This window comes from Conger conger, chromosome 18 (genome assembly GCF_963514075.1).
Source record: "Conger conger chromosome 18, fConCon1.1, whole genome shotgun sequence".
Classification (NCBI taxonomy): domain Eukaryota; kingdom Metazoa; phylum Chordata; class Actinopteri; order Anguilliformes; family Congridae; genus Conger; species Conger conger.
In genome coordinates this window covers 4035383-4057579 of record NC_083777.1, presented here as the reverse complement: position 1 = coordinate 4057579, position 22197 = coordinate 4035383, and the positions used below count along the sequence as shown (strand labels likewise).

Here is a 22197-nt window from a genome sequence, read left to right as displayed (position 1 = left end):
CTAATCTTCCACATTCATTGCCCACAAACAATTTCTCAGTATTTATGCTGAATGTTCAGAGTTGGCAAGGGCATTTGGAAGATTTAAAAGTGTGTACACGGACTTTGCATGCCACGTGCCTTGCTGTAACTGAAATGTGGCTACCTGCTACCTCCAGAACTGATCATGTTCACATTGAAGGATATGATTTTAATAGCAGTCCACGTTGCTTGGCTTATTCTAGCAGACTCTGCTATCAAAGCAATACAGGACCAACAACATGGTGGTGTTGTATACTACATGTATACTAATGCTGCCTTGTCTTTTAATATTATACATTTTCCAGACTTGAATTTGGAATGTATTTTGCTGCACTGTCATGACACAAACTCCATACTTGTCATTTACAGACTACCATCCTACCCCATATCTCTTTTTAAAGCTAATTTACAGAAATTAGTTTATGTTATCTTCACTATCTGACAACATAGTCATTATGGGGGACTTCAGTGATGATGCCTTGAAGTCAACATCAATAACCGCCTTTATGGCAAACCAGGGATATGTCCAACATGTCACTGAACCAACAACCGAAAACGGATCATTAATTGATCACGTGTATGTAAAAGGCTCATGCCACTACTGTGAGGATGGGGTTGAGCGGAGAGCCAGTAGCGACTAAAGGGGAAACCCTTTTTAAGCGAGCACGCGAACGTGTTCGCCACTAAACTTCAATATAAACAGAAATGCGATAACCCCTACTCCCAGAACAGAGGGAGGAACAAAAACTAACCCGAAGGCGAATTAGAATGATAACAGAAATTAAGCCCAAAACGGCTGAGAAAATAAAACAACCCTCTGAAACAGGGCGAAACTCAAAACAAAATTTGTGCTTGAAACACAGCACTGACGGTAGCAGACCGGGACCGCCGAAAAGAAAAAAGTGCTAGGCACGAGAAAATAAAACCCTCGAGGCGCAGCTCGGGAAGAAAATCAAACCAAAATACAAATACCGGGGACAACGTCCCTCTACCCCCGACTCACACGAGTCCCAAAATAAAAGAAAATACAAGACCTTACAGCCTTCCTTACCCGTTTTGTTTGTTTTGTAAACACCAGCACAGTACCTGACTCAAAGACTGACGGAGTCTACCTTGTGCGTTACCGGCTTGGCGCAAGAGCGAACAGTTGACACACAAGCACTGAAGGATTGTCAGTACTGGGCTTAAATATGCTCCCGGGAGGTAATTCCCCTAACGCCAATGAGGAACAGGTGCAAACAATGATCCTCGGCCCTCTGCTGGTAACAACGGGTACAAGCTAAGATTGATTGTTATATAGTATTGTATATAGCCTCATCCTGCAAATTACGTTCTTATCAGTAAAAAAATAGGAAGGCTTTGTGCTACGGCTGAAGGGTCAGATACACTTTTCAGAAATCCCCAAAGCAAAATGGGACTGTGTATCATTAACTGCTCTGAAGAAAGCTGAGTCAACTATGTCTGCTAGGATTCAGCTTTTCTTCTCATCCAAATTTCACTGTTTTTGCTGACCAAAAAATAAGTTCTGAGAATTGTGTCTATTTTTACTCAATCAAACTTGAATGGCAGAGACGGGGGGAACACCAGTTAAATCTTATTAATCTGCTTAGTTGTCCGCCTGTTCTACCAGGAGAGACAATTAATGCTTATTGACTCAGGAGGATAGCTCTCAGCATCACCTCCACTCATCCACAGTTAACAAAGATCTGTAAATCTGTACTGAGCACATTTCAACAGTGGAGAATACATGCATATGCCATATGATCTCTGGTGTAGCCGCAATAAGATCCGCACAGCCGTTGGGCCCTTGAGCAAGGCCCTTAACCCTGCATTGCTCCAGGGGGAGGATTGTCTCCTGCTTAGTCTAATAAACTATACGTCGCTCTGGATAAGACAGTCTGCCAAATGCCAATAACGTAATGTAATGTAGGGTGTCCCTGCCTTCACTGTCAATCTGTGTCTTCACTGTGTGGAGAGCAGTTAAAACTACGGAGGTCTTCCCAAGGTGCTTTTGCACAGGTTGAATTGGTAGTCAGTTTTAGCAAGCAATGCTCTACCCTGCTTATAAGGTCTGATTTAAACAAGTAATTGTCATTCCTTCTCCAATTGTTCCAGCTTTCTGTCAATGTCATGCCTTTTAGTGCTGCAGCCCTCTTGCAGACCAGCTAATGAAACCTGGGGGGTCAGGCTCTAACACTGTTCTGTGTGTGTGCGCATGTCAGATCTGTTCTGTCAGGTATCAGGGCCCGGTGGGCTGACAGACCAGCGGCACCTCAGCCTCCTGCTGCATGAAGCCGTGCAGATCCCACGGCAGCTGGGTGAGGTTGCAGCCTTTGGGGGCAGCAACGTGGAGCCCAGTGTAAGCAGCTGCTTCCGCATGGTGAGCTATCCTGCTGCGACCTGTCGCTTCCTGTTATGCCCTGCCACTTTGTGTGGCAATCTTTCTGTGAAATTCCATGGAATTTCTCATTATCTTTTTATGTCATGTATTCCGGGGAGTTCACCAAGTGTAAAGTGAAAAAGGCCATTTAGGATTATGCAAGGGCTATTGCAATAGGATCGTCAAGGATTTTCCATAGCACTGTCATATATTTTCTTGGTTCTGACTGTACTAATCAAGTTTTGTAGTAAATTGAGGTTTATTATTACTATTTTTGCCTCTTGAAACCAGCTTTATGCTTTTCAGAAAGGCTTGATCCTTGATTAAACCATTTCCTCTTCAAGTATTTAGAGTGCATCCGGAAAGTATTCACAGCACTTCACTTTTCCCACATTTTGTTGTTACAGCCTTATTCCAAAATGGAATGAATTCATTTTTTTCCTCAAAATTCTACACACAACACCCCATAATGACAACATGAAATAATTTTAGAAAATGTATTAAAAATAAAAGACTAAGAAATCACATGTACATAAGTATTCACAGCCTTTGCCATGAAGTTCAAAATTGAGCTCAGGTGCATCCTGTTTCCACTGATCAACCTTGAGATGTTTCTACAGCTTAATTGGAGTCCACCTGTGGTAAATTCAGTTGATTGGACATGATTTGGAAAGGCACACACCTGTCTATTGTAGGGGTCTTCGCACGGGCCGCCAAATAACGTAGGGTCCTCGCACGGGGCTCCAAATTATGTAGGGTCCTCGCACGGGCCACCAAATAACGTAGGGATTTTATTCTCTACGAAACCGGGGCGCCAATTAATGTTATGTAGCAGTATAACTGCGAAAAGTAATCAGTCTCATAAAATTGCTGTTATCAGAAATATCTAACCACAAATTTAGTATTTTAATTAATAATTAAAATAACCAATATTAATGATTAAACATACCGATAACCTGAAGGTTGGAAGTTCTTCAAAAGACTGCTTTAACTTGGCTCTCATGTCTATGTGATTCCGAAACGGACACCGGGGTTTAATAAAATATATTTTTTAAACAACGTACAAACACAGAACAGATAAACTAACAGGAATTAGTAGGGGAAGTTAGGGTGTGTGTGTGTACGTGTGTACGTACACAAGCGCGGTTGTCGCTTGAACAAAGGAAAGGTAAAAGTGGGAGTAGCTAGCTTGGGTAAGCTAGAGTTCTGGGTGTGTTAATGAGTGTCAGTGTTAGCTGTGAGAAGAGCGACTACTTGTGTAGTTCACTCTATATATGTGCGAAAGACGACTAATCAATTCACGTACATACACGGCTCACAGAATACATTAAAATGGTAAGATGGCAAATATAGAACACAGATTCACAATATCAGTCAAGACTAAACTAAACACTGGCTATGCCTGAATGTTTGTTCTCTTACTGAGTCCATACGCATTGGATCCAAAAGACGTGCTGTCCTTATAGGAGCCGCGATGGTGCTGTGAATGCGTGTCCTGAAGAGGTGCGCAAAGCGGGGGCATTCCCGTCTTAGCCGCGCGTTGTTGTCTGGTCCGCTCGGTTGCTGTTCGTTGGTCCCTTTTCCGGCTGGAAAAGTTTGTTGCTGTTGTTCTTTGGTGAGCTTTGCAGGGGTAAACTGATGTAGCGTTCCGCGTACACCAGTTTCCACTCGCTATAGGCCACTAAGTTACCGCGAGGTAACTGGGTGTGTCCGTAGGCCTGGTAGTGCGCTGTGCAGCATTCAGCCTCTGTCCGAGTCTTAGAGCAGATGAGCTGAAGCGAATGGCCAAAAAGGGTGCGTCGAAGAAGTGGGCGAAGAGAAGAAGCAGAAGAAAGATTCCAAGAACGTGTCTTGCTCTTATACGGGTTTATTGCTCCCGCCATTACGGGATTGGCTGAACCAAGCTAGACGTCATGCGGGGTGGACGTCGCGGAATTGTCCTGTGGGAATGTGGAAGTTGTAGTTCCTACACTATATAAGGTCCCACAGTTGACAGTGCATGTTGGAGCACAAACCAAGCATGAAGTCAAAGGAATTGTCTGTAGACCTCCAAGACAGGATTGTCTCGAGGCACAAATCTGGGGAAGGGTACAGAAAAATCTGCGCTCCCCATCCAACCTGATGGAGTTTGAGAGGTGCTGCAAAGAGGAATGGGCGAAACTGCCCAAACATAGGTGTGCCAAGCTTGTAGCATCATATTCAAAAAGACTTGAGGCTGTAATTGCTGCCAAAGGTGCATCAACAAAGTACTGAGCAAAGGCTGTGAATATTTATGTACATGTAATTTCTTAGTTTTTTATTTTGAATAAATTTGCTAAAATTTCTAAAAAAACTTATTTCATGTTGTCATTATGGGGTGTTGTGTGTAGAATTTTGAGGAAAAAAATGAATTTATTCCATTTTGGAATAAGGCTGTTGAGACGGGTGCGTGGGGGTTGGACCCAAAATGCACGACTCAGAAACAATAGTAATATAAAGACCCCTCAGGGCTTTATTCGGGACGAATCCCAGGAGAGTAGTCAACACAAGCAAAGTCCATACACGTAGATCCAGCCAAACAAAAAGTAAACAAACAAAAAGCACGGTGCCGAGGGAAGAGGCAAACTCGTAGTCGGTAAACGTGCAGGGAGGTCCGGTAGCAGGAGAGCTGTCAGCGGGGCTGAAGTACAGGCGGACGGCAGGCAGAGTCGTAGTCGAGGGCGATGCGGAAGTCGAAACCATAAAACAATCAGCGAGGCAAAAGTACAAAGACGGTAGGCGAGGACGTGGTCAAAAACAAGCGGTGGTCAACAAAACAGAAATCAATAAACTATGGTCGGTAAACAGGCTTGGATCGTAACGTGTAATCAATAATAGTAATGCTCAAGAGTTGCTTTGGAGTTCAAGAGGCAGACAATTTCGCGAAGAACAGTTGCGCGACTGGGCTATAAATGCGGGTGTAGACAGGTGTAGACAATTAGTTAGAGCGTAGCAAGGAAATGGAAAACAGGTGCGATGGATGACAAGTTTAACAAGGAGATTAGTAATCGTTAGTAATAAACCTATCCTGCCCTAGCATTAGTAAATTAGTAAATGACATGCACGAGAAACGTAAGGTAACATGAACACATGATTAGTCTTGTTAGTTTCTACCCAATCCTGATTTAGCGTTAGTCGTTTTAGTAAATAGACAAATGGAAATAATTAAGGAGTGAATGACAGAAGGAGCGAGAGAGAAAAGGTGGAACGCAAGGTTTGCGGAAAGACATGTAAAAGTGTATGCATAAACCACGACCAGTTAACGTAACAATAAACATAAATCAAAACATAATACAAAACGAAACTAAGACGATAACCATTCAACATAACAAGGTAATATAATCGTAACGAAACATAACTAGACATGACGAGAAAATAAATCGTAACAAGAAATAAACTAAACAACATGACGAACCTAGACTAACATAATACATGATAAGACACTACGTGACTAAGACAACATGAATAAACAAAAAACATGGCGAGACAGACCTGAAACGTGACAAGACCCCCCCCCTTAACAACCGACTCCTGGCGGTCCTTGGAATTTCTCAGGGTGGTCACGATGGAAGTCTCTGATGAGCGATTTGTCCAGAATGAGACTGGGAGCGACCCAGGAACGCTCCTCAGGGCCATAGCCCTCCCAGTCAACCAAGTATTGCACACCACGGCCCCTCTTACGAATGTTCAAAAGCTCTTTCACAGTGAATGCAGGGTGGTTATCAATGATGCGGGGGGGAGGGGGTGGGGGATCGGGGGGACAAATGGGGTGAGAGGATACAGGCTTAATACATGAAACGTGGAATGTGGGGTGAATTTTAAGTGAAGCAGGGAGTGACAGTTTAACAGAGGATGGGTTAATAATGCTGTGGATCTTAAAGGGACCAATGAAGCGGGGTTGCAGTTTGTGAGAGGTGGCTTGGAGGGGAATGTCCTTAGTGGACAGCCAAATGGAGTCACCTGGTTTGTAGGCTGGAGCTGGTGTGCGGTGTCGATCCGCGAAGCGCCGATTACGGTCTGCCGTGCGTAAAAGTGCGGCCTTGGCATCCCTCCAGATCTTAGCGCAGCGCTTCATGTGGGTGGCGAGGGAGGGAACGGCGATCTCGGCCTCCTGGTCAGGAAACAGTGGAGGTTGGTAGCCAAGAGAGATCTCGAAGGGAGATTTTCCGGTAGCGGCGCAGGGCAGGGTGTTGTGCGCATACTCCACCCAGGTGAGCATCTTGCTCCATGAAGCCGGATTCTGGTTAGAGACACAACGAAGTGCGGCTCCCAAATCCTGGTTGGCCCTCTCGGTTTGCCCATTGGACTGGGGGTGATAGCCGGATGAGAGGCTGGCCGTGGCACCGAGGGCCAGGCAGAAGGCTTTCCACACTTGGGAAATGAATTGTGGGCCCCGGTCGGATACAATGTCTGAGGGGATTCCGTGGATGCGGAACACCTCCTTTATCAGTACGTCCGCGGTCTCTTGGGAGGTGGGTAATCCAGGTAGGGGGATGAAGTGGGCTGCCTTGCTAAAACGATCCACTACGGTGAGGATGGTGGTGTTACCTTCGGAAGGGGGAAGTCCGGTAACAAAGTCCACCCCAATGTGGCTCCAGGGTCGGCTGGGCACGGGCAGCGGTTGGAGTAGACCAGCAGGGGCTTGGTGGGAGGCCTTGCTTCTGGCGCAGGTGGTGCATGCTTTGATGAAGTGTCTGGTGTCGGGGATCATGGTGCTCCACCAGAACTTTCGCTTAAGCACCGCCAAAGTGCGGGTAAAGCCGGGATGGCAGGACAGGGGAGATGAATGAGCCCATTGGAGCACCTGTGTCCGAGCAGCTGATGGGACATAGAGGCGTATTCCTGGGTTGGACCTGGGGTCGGGTTCCTCCCGTAGAGCCCTCTGGATAACAGCCTCAATCTTCCAGGTTACGGATGCGACAGTGCAGGAACCCGGGAGGATGTTCTCAGGTGCCTCACGCTCAGGACAGGTGTCGAATTGTCGGGATAGGGCATCTGGCTTGACGTTCTTAGAACCCGGGCGGTAAGTGAGAGTGAAGTTGAATCTTCCGAAAAACAGCGCCCATCTGGCTTGGCGTGAGTTCAGTCTTTTGGCCGTCTGGAGGTACGCCAAGTTCTTATGGTCGGTCCAGACGATGAAAGACTTCTCGGATCCCTCCAGCCAATGCCTCCACTCCTCTAGTGCCAGTTTGACTGCGAGGAGTTCTCGATTTCCCACGTCATAATTTCTCTCCGCTGGTGAGAGCTTTTTGGAGAAGAAGGCACATGGGTGTAACCGGTTGTTGGAGGCAGAGACTTGTGACAGCACGGCTCCCACCCCAGTGTCAGAGGCATCAGTCTCCACAATAAACTGGCGAGTGGGATCGGGGTGCACCAGGATAGGGGCGGTAGAGAACAGTCTCTTAATTTTTACAAATGCCCCATCTGCTTCGGGGCCCCAACGGAATGGCATGGCAGTGGATGTGAGCTTGGTGAGGGGGGAGACAACTTGGCTGTATGATCTTACGAATCTGCGGTAAAAGTTGGCGAATCCCAAGAAGCGTTGGAGTTGTTTCCGGGTGGAAGGCGTAGGCCAGTCAGTGACCGCTTGAATCTTCTTGGGATCCGCCCTGATCTGTCCCTTCTCCAGAATGAAGCCAAGGAACTCGACAGTGTCGGTGTGGAAGACACACTTCTCCGCCTTGACAAACAATTTGTTCTCCAAAAGTCTCTGGAGAACTTGCCTGACGTGAATCTCATGTTCCTTGGCATTGGTAGAGTAAATTAGAATGTCGTCCAGGTAAACAAATACGTGTCGGCCCAGTCAGTCCCGAAGAACATCATTGACTAGCGCCTGGAACACAGCAGGTGCGTTAGTGAGGCCGAATGGCATGACCAGGTACTCAAAGTGTCCAAGGGAGGTATTGAAGGCGGTTTTCCACTCATCACCTTCTCGGATACGAACCAGATGGTAGGCATTGCGTAGGTCTAACTTGGTGAAGATCGTGGCATCGTGTAGAGGGTGAAAGGCAGAGTCCATCAATGGCAGAGGGTATTTGTTTTTTATTGTAATGTTGTTAAGTTCTCTGAAGTCAATACAGGGACGCAATGAGCCATCCTTCTTCTGCACGAAGAAGAATCCGGCGCCCACAGGTGAGGAGGATGGGCGAATCAGTCCATTGGCTAGGCAGTCCCGGATGTATTTCTCCATGGCCTCCCTCTCAGGTCTGGAGACTTTGTATAAACGGCTTGAGGGGAGTGTGGAACCGGGTAGCAGCTCGATGGCGCAGTCGTAGGGTCGATGAGGGGGAAGCGTCTGTGCCTGTGTCTTGGAGAAGACCGTGCCTAGGTCATGGTAAGGGGTGGGCACCTTCTCCAGGGAGGGCTTGGGGACCTGTGGTGGGTTGGGTGCACCCTCTGCTGGTGCAGGAGCGGATCGTAGGCAGGATTGGTGACACTCACGACTCCAGGCTTGAATCTGGCATGAACTCCAGTCAATGGTGGGGTTGTGTCTCTGGAGCCAGGGTAATCCCAGAATGAGCTGGTCGTTAGGGGACCGGATGACACGGAACTGAATCATCTCGTGGTGGTTTCCAGAAATGATCAGCTGAATGGGTTTGGTGATGTGGGTCATGCGGCAGAACGTCTTTCCGTCCAATGACCGAGCATTCTCGGGGTGGGGTAGTGGGAGGGTGGGAATGTCCAATTCCATGGCCATCATTTCGTCAATGAGGTTTGCGTCAGCTCCAGAATCCACCAACGCGTTAACCTGGATTGCTCTGTCGGGAAGCATCAACATGGCCGTAAGCGTGGAGCGATGGTCGTTCCTGGCAGCGCCTTCATATCTGTTGAGCACTTTCACCTCAACAGATGAGGCAGAGTTCTTGGACCGGAGGGTGCACCGAACTTGGGTGTGTCCCAGCCTCCCACAATAGAAGCAGGAACCGGTTGCTCTCCGACGTGTCCGTTCCTCAGGCGATACTTTCATGCCTGCACGGGAAAGGTCCATGGGTTCGACTCCTTCGGCTAGCTTCTCCTCCGGTCGGGAACTTAACCCTCGCCTGGGGTATGCCTGGGTGGGTGGGACCTGTCTCTCAATCCGGCGTTGTCTGGCACGGTTGTCCAAACGGATGGCAGCACGGACGAGTGGGTCGAACTGAATGATGGGTTCGAGACGTGCCAACTCGTCCTGGAGTGCCTCACTCAGGCTGGCCAGGAACAGGTTAGCCAACGCTGCATCATTCCAGCTGGTGGCCGCCGCGAGAGTACGGAACTCGATAGAATGGTCCGCCGCAGTTCTCCTGCCTTGGCGAAGGGCGATCAGGCGTTGGGATGGCTCTTGGTCACTGGAAGCATGCTGGAAAACCTTGCGGATCTCCTCGGCGAACTCCGGGTACCGGGGAGGGAATGAACCCCCGGACCACACAGCTGTCGCCCAGTCCAAGGCTCTCCCCTTCAGTAATCCCATCACGTAGCCGATCCGGCGGTCATCGCTGTTGTAGGTCTGAGGTTGCTGTCTGAACACAAAGTCGCACTGGAGCAGGAACGCCTTGCTTCTCTCCGGTTCTCCACCGAACCTCTCCGGGGGGGGTTGTTGTGGCTCCCGGAATTGCCAGGTTCCCATGGGGTGGGAAGGTAGAGGTGCAGGCGGGTTGGCAGGTTCCTCCAGTGGGTGTGGCTGGACCGCGATGGCGAGTCTCCTCATCTCCGCACACAGCTCACGAATCTCCAGACGAAGTTCGGAGATTCCTTGTGAGTGTTGCTGGACAATGGCGCCTTGTTCCTGGAGTGCGTAGAACATGGCGGTTGAGTCAGCCGGGTCCATGTTGGCGAAATTGTTCTGAGACGGGTGCGTGGGGGTTGGACCCAAAATGCACGACTCAGAAACAATAGTAATATAAAGACCCCTCAGGGCTTTATTCGGGACGAATCCCAGGAGAGTAGTCAACACAAGCAAAGTCCATACACGTAGATCCAGCCAAACAAAAAGTAAACAAACAAAAAGCACGGTGCCGAGGGAATAAACTAAACAACATGACGAACCTAGACTAACATAATACATGATAAGACACTACGTGACTAAGACAACATGAATAAACAAAAAACATGGCGAGACAGACCTGAAACGTGACAGCTGTAACATAACAAAATGTGGGAAAAGTGAAGCGCTGTGAATACTTTCCGGATGCACTGTATGTTACATTACATTACATTACGTGGCATTTGGCAGACGCTCTTATCCAGAGCGACGTACAACAAAGTGCAAATCAAACACAAGAACAAGTGCAAAAGTGGACCTGAGAGGACAGTACAGTTCCGAGTCCTAGTGTAAACATACAGAAATTCAGAACCCTTGAAGAGTACAATCAACTTTCAAACTAGCATACCACAGTTGGCAGCTAGAATACAGCAATACAACAGCCAATAAAAACAACAATACCTATACAAGTAACGATATCTATACATAAGTGCCATTACGGTCTAAGGCTATTCACAGTGATTGTGAGTTGGGGAGGGAAAGGTGTAGCCTGAAGAGATGGGTCTTCAGTCTGCGCTTGAAGGAGGTCAGAGACTCTGCCGTTCTGACATCCACCGGGAGGTCATTCCACCACCGTGGGACCAGGACAGACAGCAGTCGTGAGCGTGAAGTGCAGGTGTGGCGATCCAGTATTGTTTTTTACCTCACACTAACTAACTTATTATCCATGCATAACCATACAATCACTTTTTTATGGTTCCCAAAACATTTACCTTACAATATACCAAATGAGTATATATTTACTCATTATAATTCCTATAGTGAAGACTGTGGTGCACACAGCACCAGCTAGCTGAGCGTCCTCCTTACCCTATATATTTTCTTTCTTATTTCTTTTTAATTGAGACAGAAAAACCAGAACCTGCACGATACCTGACTCATCACAGACAGAGTCTTACCGCGTGCATACCGGCTTGGTATCAGAGCAAACAGTGAATACCAAAGCGCCGACGGAATGCCAGCAAGCGCTTTAAATACCCACCGGAGGTAGGCTCCCCTGGCACTAATGAGGGCCAAGTGAAAATAATAATAAGCCCCTGGTGGCCACACCCGGTGCTACCTCCCAACCCTGACAGAAGACAAGGGGAAACTATGTTAGCTGACTAATACTAGAATGCACTTTCCTAGAATAAATTACTTGTGCTTTGTTTTTTACCTTATATTATTAACCAAAGTGACATCTGTGGTGTTATGGGTCAAAACTGACCTGTAGAGATCTATGTTAGAAAAAAGGTTTAAAAAATACAGTGGGAGCAATAATTATTTGATCCCTTGTTGATTTTGTAGGTTTGCCCACTTACAAAGAATGGAACTGTGTAGAATGTTAATCATAGGTACATTTTAACATTGAGAGACAGAATATCACAAAATAATCCACAATAACAACATCATATAACATCAAAAAAAGAAGCATATTAAGGTCCTGGAGTGGCCTAGCCAGTCTCCAGACCTAAATCCCATCGAAAATCTGTGGAGGGAGCTGAAGCTTCGAGTTGCCAAGCGACAGCCTCGGAACCTTAAGGATTTGGAGAGGATCTGCAAAGAGGAGTGGACCAAAATCCTTCCCAAGATCTGTGCAAACCTGGTGAAAAACTACAACAAACGTCTGACCTCTGTGCTTGCCAACAAAGGTTTCTCCACCAAGTATTAAGTCCTATTGTTCTATGGATCAAATACTTATTTCATGTGATATATATGATATATGATATTAAATTTATAAAAATTATAAGATGTTGTTATTGTGGATTATTTTGTGATATTCTGTCTCACAATGTTAAAATGTACCTATGATTAAAATTCTACACAGTTCCATTATTTTTAAGTGGGCAAACCTACAAAATCAGCAAGGGATCAAATAATTATTGCTTCCACTGTATATATAGGTGCATCTGAAAAGAAAATTGATTATATTCTAGATTCATTACACATAAAGTGAAATATTTCCAGCCTTTTTTGATTATGGTTTACAGCTCATTAAGTGTTCATTTTTCTGGGATTGAGATGAACAAAATGCAGCATATGCAGAGGCCCCAGGACCAATCTTGAGAACCACTTCCCTAGAAACAGGCAATTCTTGTACGTTGTTTATTTTTTCTCAGAGTTCATTGCTGTGACATTGACCCGCCCCAGAATAAGGAAACCCCCGATTGCTCACTCACCACCCAGCTCCTCCTCATCCCTCATCCACATAACCGGAGTTCAGAAGGATGTGCCTTTTCACACCACTCTCACCTCAGTCGCAACTGCAAGGTAAATATATTTAATGCCAGATTACCTATTTCAATACATATTTCTTATATACGAATATTATATCTACATACTATACATATATAACATGATATTATATGGTTTCATAATAATAAGGAGATGAGTTATATGATGATCAAGAAGATGGTGATGGAGGCTATGATTTATCTATCTATTTATTTTAATTTATATTGCAAGTAGGGTCATTTAGTAAGGTACTTCTTTTACTGGGCTAGATGTATAAATTACAGTGTGCAGGTGGTTAGATTAATCTAGTTAGTGAAAAAAAGTTTTTACTTTGTGTGACAAGTGTTTTTTATCATTATGTGATAAAACAAGAGATTTTACCATGTGCTTCCAGGCCATATTTCAATCCATTATCTACCTGTCAAATGTTTAATATAGTTTCATTAAGAGGACCTTAGTCGTAAAAACAAAATTAAATGTATTCACTCTTATATTCAAACAAAATAAAGAAACTATTGCAATCCAATTCTATAGTCAATACAATGGAAAAACCCACTATAGACGCCGTTTTTCCAGTCTTCAGTGAACTAATAGTTTTTAATCGTTTCCTTCTTGCACTTTCTTACGTTTACGCTTCCCTGCTGTTCAGGCTACTTATTTAAGCCTGCTGTAAAAAAAAGTTCACTCTGTGTTGCCAAAATCTACGACCTAATGTTTGAAAACTAGATTGGTTCTCATCTTATCTCTGATAGGAGTTTTTCCGTGGCTGTTGGCCCCTACAAATCTGAGTCTGCTGTCTTATCCTGTGGTGTCCCTCAGGGTTCTGTTCTGGGTTTGCTCTGTACATGCTTCCTTTACGTGTCATTATTAGCAAATTCAAAGGTATTTCAAACCATTGCTATGCGGACGACATTCAGTTATATCTTTTTTTTAAACCTGACAGGATTGATAAACTTAATGTACTGCATGACTGTTTGTCTGCTATTAAGGACTGGATGGCCAGTAACTTTCTTCAGTTAAATGCCGACAAAACTGAAGTCCTCATCATTGCTGCTGATAATATTGTTTCTTTCTTTTTTTTTTATTTTATATTTTTTAGGCCTTTTTCAGCTTTATTGGACAGTATATAGTATAGAGAGACAGGAAGAATGGGAGCGAGAGAGAGGGGAAGACATGCGACAAATGTTGGACGGTCGGTTTCGAACCGCCGACGTTGCGGCTCGCAATGAGCATGCGGTCAGTGCTCTACAGGCCACCGAGACACCCCGATAATATTGTTTCTAATGTTGTAAATTGTATTGGGTCTCTTAAATCAAATGTGCGCTCGGAATTGAGAAATCTTGGTGTCATCTTTGATCAGGCTATGCATCTTGACAAGCACATTAAGTCTTTGTCCCGTTCATGTTTTTTCCACATTAGAAGCATTACTAAACTCAGGTCTATTGTATCACACTCTGAGGTGGAAATGATTATTCATGCTTTTATTTCATCACGCCTGGACTATTGTAACTCGCTTTTTACCTGCCTCAGCAAATCATCACTAGACTGCCTACAACTGGTCCAAAATGCTGCTGCCAGGCTGCTGACCAGGTCCAGGAGGTCATGTCATATCATTCCAATCTTGGTCTCCTTACACTGGCTACCTGTCAATTTCAGGATCCAGTTCAAGGTTCTTGTCATCACATATAGAGCCCTCCATGGTCAGGCACCTGCTTACCTTCATGATCTCCTCCACCCATATGTTGCCAGCAGGTCTCTGAGGTCTTCTGACCAGGGCTTACTGGTTGTCCCTCGCACTAGGCTCAAAACTAAGGGTGACCGAGCCTTCGAATCGAAGGCACCTAAATAGTGGAATTCTCTTCCACCGGACTTAAGTGCTGTGGCGTCTGTGGAAGTTTTTAAAAAGCAGCTAAAGTCACATCTTTTCAGACAGGCGTTCATGGAGCCATTTTTGTGACTGTATTTCCATTTATTTCATGTTCGTTTATTTGTGATTTGTTGGTTTTATTGACTGTTCTTTTATGTATTATTATTGTTATTACTTATTTATTTTTGATACTGTGAAGCAATTTGTGACTCTGTCTGTGAAAGGTGCTATATAAATAAAATTTACTTACTTACTTACATTGTAGTTGAGCTCACAGGAGCAGCTCCGTTTGTCATCCAGTCATACTGGATTCCGTCTCGGCTGACCTGCGCATTTCCGTCAGCTCTGAGTAAAATCAATAAAAATAAGAAATGGTACAACTCAATGCGATTTCTTTAACTTGTACTACACTCAGTAAATCGTTTAGTTTTTATGTATGTTTTTAGTTGAATACATCTGTATGTCAAGCATATGTACCATGTGTAACAACGTACCCCACCCATGTGTGTCTAATGTTAAAGAAATTATTCTGTTTCAGTGTGATCACTTATTCTTCTATATCTAGAGAAATCCCATTGAGGAGCAAGAACCCCTTAGTGTGTGATGTAATATGTTGTTCTGCAAACTAATCCATTCAAAGCCAACCCTTTAAGTAAGGACTGGACATCGCCCCCCTTTGTGTGGAGATTGAGGATCCTAATGTCAATCCTGTGATAGGTGGCTAATAAATCGATTATGCCATATGTGTGCCCTTTCTGAAAATACATGTGTATATCATCCATGGTCCCATCCATCATGGATAACATGATTATGCAGTGGTTATGCAATGATGTGGTTGTGTTGTTCTATGGCAGCACACTGATGGGCTGGACTCTGCATGTACTCCTGCTGGGCCTGCTACTGCCAGGGTTGCAGGCCTTTAAGCCTTTACTGGGAAACTCCATCACCCACCGGAAGATAACTGAGATGGCCATCCTGCGCAAAACCACAGAGGTCTGCCAAGCATTGGCCATCACCGAGGGGAGAGATTCCCCCATTCCTGTAAGAGACTATCTATCTAGTTACCGTACTATGCAAGAGTTTTAGGCAAATGTGAAAAAATTCTGTAAAATAAAAATGCTTTATGAAAGAAATGTTAATATAGAAAACTAAATGCATGAAGAGAAGAAGTGAATGAACAGAAGAAAAATCTAAATCAAATCAATATTTGGTGTGACCACCATTTTCCTTCAAAACAGCATCAATTCTTCCAGGTATACTTGCACTCAGTTTTTGATGGAACTCGGCAGGTAGGTTGTTCCGAACATCTTGGAGAACTAGCCACAGTTCTTCTGTGGATTTAGGCAGCCTCAAATGCTTCTCTCTTCATGTAATCCCAGACAGACTCAATGATATTGAGATCAGGGATCTGTGGGGGCCATACCATCACTTCCAGAACTCCTTGTTCTCCTTTAGGCTGAAGATAGATAGTAATGACATTGGCTGTATGTTTGGGGTCGTTGTCCTGCTGCAGATTAAATTTGGGGCCAATCAGATGCCTCTCTGATGGTACTGCATGATGGATAAGTATCTGCCTGTACTTCTCAGCATTCTCAGCATTTCTGCAACTCCATTTGCAGAAATGCAGCCCCAAACTTGCAAGGAACCTCCACCATGCTTCACTGTTGCCTGCAGACACTCATTCTTGTACCGCTCTCCAGCCCTTTGGTGAACAAATTACCTTCTGCTACAGCCAAATATTTGACTCATCAGTCCAGAGAACCTGCTGCCATTTTTCTGCACCCCAGTTCCCCTGTGTTTTTGTGCATAGAGACAAGACCACTTCTGGCCAGACTTCTCCCCACAGTAGATGTGTGTACCTGGTTCCCACTGGTTTTTGCCAATTCTGAGCTGATGGCCCTGTAGGACATCTTCAGATTGCGAAGGGAACTGAGCATGATGTGCCGACCATTGCGTCTACGGTCCTCAACGTTGCCCGTGTGCGTCTTCAACAGAGCTTGGACAGCACAACTGGAAACCCCTGTCTGCCTTGAAATGTCTGCCTGGGAGAGACCTTGCTGATGCAGTATAACTACCTTGTGTCTTGTTGCTGTACTCAGTCTTGCCATGGTGTATGACTTCTGCCACCTCACCTTGGAAGTTTCTGTTCCTCACCCAGTTTTAACCCTCCTACACAGCTATTTCTGTTTCAGTTAATGATTGTGTTTCAACCTACATATTAAATTGATGATCATTAGCTCCTGTCTGGTATAATTGGTTAATCACACACCTGACTACATGCCTACAAAATCCCTGACTTTGTGCAAGTGTACCAAGAAGAATTGATGCTGGTTTGAAGGCAAAGGGTGGTCACACCAAATATTGATTTGATTTAGATCTTTCTTCTATTCATTCACTCTGCATTTTGTTAATTGATAAAATTAAACTATTAACATTTCTATTTTTGAAAGCATTCTTACTGTACAGCATTTTTTCACACCTACCTAAACATTTTGCATTTGAGTACTGCATGTTATCAGAAACTATAACATTTCATTGCTAGCTTAACATTGTTTAGCTTGTGGTATTCTCTCTGAAACAGATCGGTAGAAGACTGTCTGCATCTAAAGTGCAGAGAGCCTGCTCACACAACAACGGCTCCCTGGAGTCTGCTGTCAATTTCAAGGCCTCCATCATAACAATGTACGTGAGCAATGCAGAAGTGGATGTCATTTACCATCAGAGTGATCGGCACCACTTCAAAGGGGAGGACCTCACAGGCAGCCGGGCCCTCATCACAGATGGCATGGCCAGCATAAAGGCCAATATCCGGCAGGAGAACTTTATCTCAGCAAGATTTACTCTGGGGATGATCTGCCACACCCTGCAGGTGAGAGGCAGATGTGTGAGTGTGTGCATGTGAGTGAGAGATATGCTGTAAAGATGAGAACACTGTGTGTCTTCTCCCTTGCAGGATTTCTATAGTAACAGTAACTGGATTGAACTGGAAAACAAGCATCCAAACACCAACCTGATCCGACCAGATGAAAGCATCGGAGCAGGTAGGGAGAGAGATGCCCCTTTTACTTTGATGCCTCTTTATTGAAACATCATAAATAAATCAAAAATAACATAAGTTCTTTAGTTAACAAAGTCTTTATTTTCTCAATGCAGCTTGAACAAGCGAAGGTGAGAAGCCGGCAAACAGATACAGCAGGGATAAAGCAGTTTGTAATAGATAGTCCAGGCAATAGGTCAGATTTCCAGCAAACAGATATATGAATGGTAATCCAAAGAGTAATAGTGGTCACAGGCGATGGGTCGAAAACAAACGGGCTTATCAGACAAAAACACAATACAGAAACAAAACTACGGGTCAGAATCAGACAGGCGGAATAAAGCGGAGGTCGGGGACGAAACAGTTCGTAACAGATATCAATCAGAAACTGCTGGCAGGGAACTGAACAAACAAAGGGGTTTAAAAAACACAGGTAACGAGAGGGAATGGGAATCAGGTTTGGGAAACAATCTGGAAGTGAAACGAGTTGATAGTGAACGAATACAATACATTGAAAACACAACATTTAGTACTTTGCTGATGGACTGCAGCATCCTCACCGGCAGCAGCGGGTTATGTAGAAGTGGCTCCTGCAGGATCCACCCCTCTGGGCAGGTGATGCTCCGTCTGACAGTAAAGGTCTGAAACAACACCCTCAAAACTGAATTATAAAAAGGCAAGAGTGCTGAAAAGTTCCTGGGCACATAAAAATCTACTTGTGGTCATAGCCCATTGCTGCAGCCCTCCACAGGAGAGTCCAGGCCAGACCCCTCCAGCTGAGATTAGGGTGGTACAGCAGCCACCAGGCAGTATGGAAAGCTGTAACCCGGCTCTGCAAGGCCACCAGGCCCTGTCCACCCTCCTGTAGTGGGAGATGTAGCACCGCTGCCCAATGCTGCCCCAACCAAAAAAAGTCCACCAGTCTTCTCTGCAGTTCCTTGAGTAGGCCTCTTGGGGGCTCCAGCCATGGCACTGAGGCAGACAGGTTGTTTGTGACCAAGACCCTCCCCCGAAAGAACATTAGTGGGAGGAACCACCACCATTTAGATACAACCATGTCCAGCGTGCCATCCTGCAGTTCATCTAAGTATGCATCAACACACCAAAACCTTTATCTTCACCTTCAGCCCCCCCCCCCCAGCCAGCACATCCCCCTGAGTCCAGACCACATGAATCCAATTACGTTCATGTGGTCTGCACAGGACAGAAACTGATTGGTGAGCCCTGCAGTGCCCCTGATCACAGATCTCAATATCTTAGCAAAACACGTTTCACTTGGGTTTCATTCGTCACTTGCAAATTGCAGATAATGCTGCGACCAATTTTCGTTTTGGTAACATAAAGGCTACTTTCTCAAAGAACGAATATTAGCAGAACACTGATGGAGGTACTACACCCACCGAGCACATTATTAGGTATTTATTACCTTATTTTTTAGTCTTCTATTGCTGTAGCCTATCTAAGAGCTATGAGTTGTGTGTTCAGAGATGCACTTCTGCATACCACTGTTGTAATGTGTGGTTATTTGCGTTACTATCACCTTCCTGCAAAATAGGAATATGCCGACCCCTATGTTTTAAAGAGAAAAAAAGCCAATTTATCACAGATTGAGCCCTATTTATGAATTAATACTGTTGACTCACCATTTAAAAGAGGACATATCTTGCTTTGGCTGCTGCAAACTCTTTAATTACCTTGGAGTAATCCAATTTGCGACAGATTTGGTGCACAATTGAAATTTCGGTCAATCCATTCAAACGATCTTGTAACATTATCGAGTGCAGATAGTACTAGTTTGAGACGTGAACAAACTGTTTGGGTAACATTACAGATCCAAAACTTTTTCCCGGAAGATACCTAAGCATGTCAATGGGTGAATCGCACACATCGCTGGGATAGCTCTTGACAGGTGTTTTTATCTAGAAGCTCAGATCATCTGCATCAATGTCCCCAATTTCCTTTGCAAGATGCAGTATGTTGTTACTGATCGCGGTTTGCAGCTTAGTGGTGCTGACGAGAAATTGAACAATTTGTTAAAAATATCCAGCTGCGAATATTTCTTAGAAAGACCAATTAAAGCTGCATCAACCAGGGGGAGAAAAATTTGCCGCTTGTAGTTCTCTTTTGGTGGTATTGCTGGGCCATCATCTGAACTTCCCTGGGCAAACATTGTTCTTTTTTCACTGGCAAACACTACGGTCTCATTCGTTGATTTGGTGCTATCTTTGGCTGCTGGCACCTCGAGCTCATGCAATTGCGGTTGCAGATAAATACCTCCCTCGTCGTCGGTTTCGTCTTTCCATCTTTCTCCATCCCAGGTATAGGTCCTATCAATTATGTAAAATTTCACTGTAGGAATTTGGAATTGCAGGATTGAAAATTCATCCAAAATGGCAATTGTATTCGCTATATGCTGCTTTTCAAAAATGTATTAAGAAATTTTATTAAACTGTTTGGAAATCCAATAGATTCTTGAAGCAAAGGGTCCGAATACTTTTTTTTTTATCAATGAGAGATTTCAGTTTTAGATTTTAAATAAATTTGAAAAAATCTGAAAAACATTTGAAAAAAGACAATTTGTCTTTATGGGTTACTGAGTGTAGATGACCAAAAATGTAATTTAAAATGAAACCTACAACACAATAAAGTGTGCAAAAAGTGAAGGGGGTCTCGATACGTTATGAAGCCAGTGTATACCTGCCATGGCTCTTCAAATGCTATGTATTGAATTGAATGGCGATTATGGGACAGTTTACCATCCCATAATTCCAAATTTGTACAGTAAAAATGCACCGAATCAATGGTATGCATACCTGGGATGCTGTACTTCTAGAACCTCATGGTGCATTTTTTTAAAGAATTGGTAAATAGTACCATGTATTGAATTGACTAGTGATCATGTTGGGAGTTTGCCAAATTCCTTGAGTGAGATTTCACATAGTTGATTGGACCTATACCTGGGATGGTGTTCTAAAAGACCATAGTGTTTCTTCCTGAAAATGTTTTGATTTACATTTTAAATGAATTTCAAGGTGTATGTAAAATTTCTTGAAAACTGCCATGTATTGAATGGAATTACCATCTTGGAGTTTGCAATCCCATAATTCCATATTCCTACAGTACACACACAATCACACAATCAATAGCATGTATACCTGGCATGGTGCCCTTCAAGTTGTATGTAGAATTCTCTAAAAACAGTTAGATTTCAATTTTAATTAGTGGCATTTTTTTTTGCCATTAATTGCGAACCCAATAGCATGTATACCTGACATGGTGCTCTTCAAGGTCTACTTGCCATTTCCTGAAAACAATTTGATTTTTTTAATAGATTTTTAAAGAGAACCATGTATTGAATACAATTGCCTATAATTCCAAATTCCTATGATAAAAATTTACATAATCAATGTCATGTATACAATGGTTAGTGATAAGAATAACATGGTTCGATAACATTTTTTCATGGATTTTTAAATTATGTCATGTATCGAATCGAATTCTGAATATTTTGCTGACAAGTTTGCTATTCCATAATTATAAATACCCACTGTAAAAACACACATACTCGATATGCGTGGATACATGCGAAGGTGGTTTTCGTGATTATTGTGGAATTTTGAAAACAGTTCCAGTCGACCTTTGATTTTTATAGATTTAAAGAAATCGGCATGCATTAAAAATAATTTCTATTTGAGTGTTCAATGTTATTATTTTTATTATTGAGTGTTTAAAATAACCAAACGGTATCATTTGGAGAATTGAACGAGTGAGTTGTGGAGATTTCAGCTGTATATTGTCGTCAAAACATGAGCTACCGTAAAATGCAATGTAGATGCTGAGGGCTGGGCATGCCCAGACAAAACAGACAAAATGTTTGACGACTTGATATATTCTGTTTTTATTAATGCGATTTACCGGACAGAAAATCATTGATTTACCTGACAGTTAAGCTAATGCTAGAAATTACAAATATTTTCATGAATACATTTTTTCCGCACTGACAGATCGGGGATGGGGCAGCAAGCCCCATTGAGTGGCTGCCACTGTGTATCAGTTCCTGAATGAGCCAGCTAGATTTAATAAAGCACAACGTTCTTATTTAGGACCGTCTGCTAAAGGTCAGATGTGAAATAAATTACTAGCATAATACATAGGCATACATACGAGATGTTCCTTTCTTAGCGACTGGATTGTTATGTGCGGCAAGATGACTTTGCTAGCGGCTGCCACTGCCTCTATCAAACCTGGAGTTACTATAGTCCTCTATAAACCTCCAATCCTGCATGTACTGTAGTCCTCTATCAATAATCCGTGCAGTCATGGTGGGTTTTTTGACTGTACTAGTCAGCCAGACCCAATTGCCGGGATCAACAAGGATGACGATGGAGCAGATCATGGACACCTGCATCGCGCTTCCGCTGCGATGGCTGTGGATGCCACCATGGAGCTGTTGGAGGACATCCGGGGGGCTGCCGGGGAGAAAAATTTCCTCCGGTACCAGCTCAGCTTGTTACATATGCATATACTGAGAAACGCTTCTGTATATCGCTCATCTTCTGATGTGGCACTTCTGCTGCTCTGGAGCAATGCTGCACTCCGTGAGGCTGTGCTGAAGCAGTGTTCAGATTTTTCTGTGCTTAGGTG

The 22197-nt window shown here is 44.2% G+C and overlaps 1 protein-coding gene across 1 annotated transcript; it reads left to right on the top strand.

Moving 5' to 3' along the window:
* The first annotated feature begins 12593 nt into the window (after positions 1 to 12593).
* On the top strand, positions 12594 to 17674 carry LOC133118573 (von Willebrand factor A domain-containing protein 7-like). Its single transcript, XM_061228674.1, has 5 exons — positions 12594 to 12685; positions 15371 to 15557; positions 17074 to 17385; positions 17470 to 17557; positions 17670 to 17674. The coding sequence occupies exons 2-5, from the start codon at positions 15378 to 15380 to the stop codon at positions 17672 to 17674; spliced, it is 585 nt and encodes a 194-aa protein (XP_061084658.1). The 5' UTR covers positions 12594 to 12685; positions 15371 to 15377.
* The last annotated feature ends 4523 nt before the right edge of the window (positions 17675 to 22197 follow it).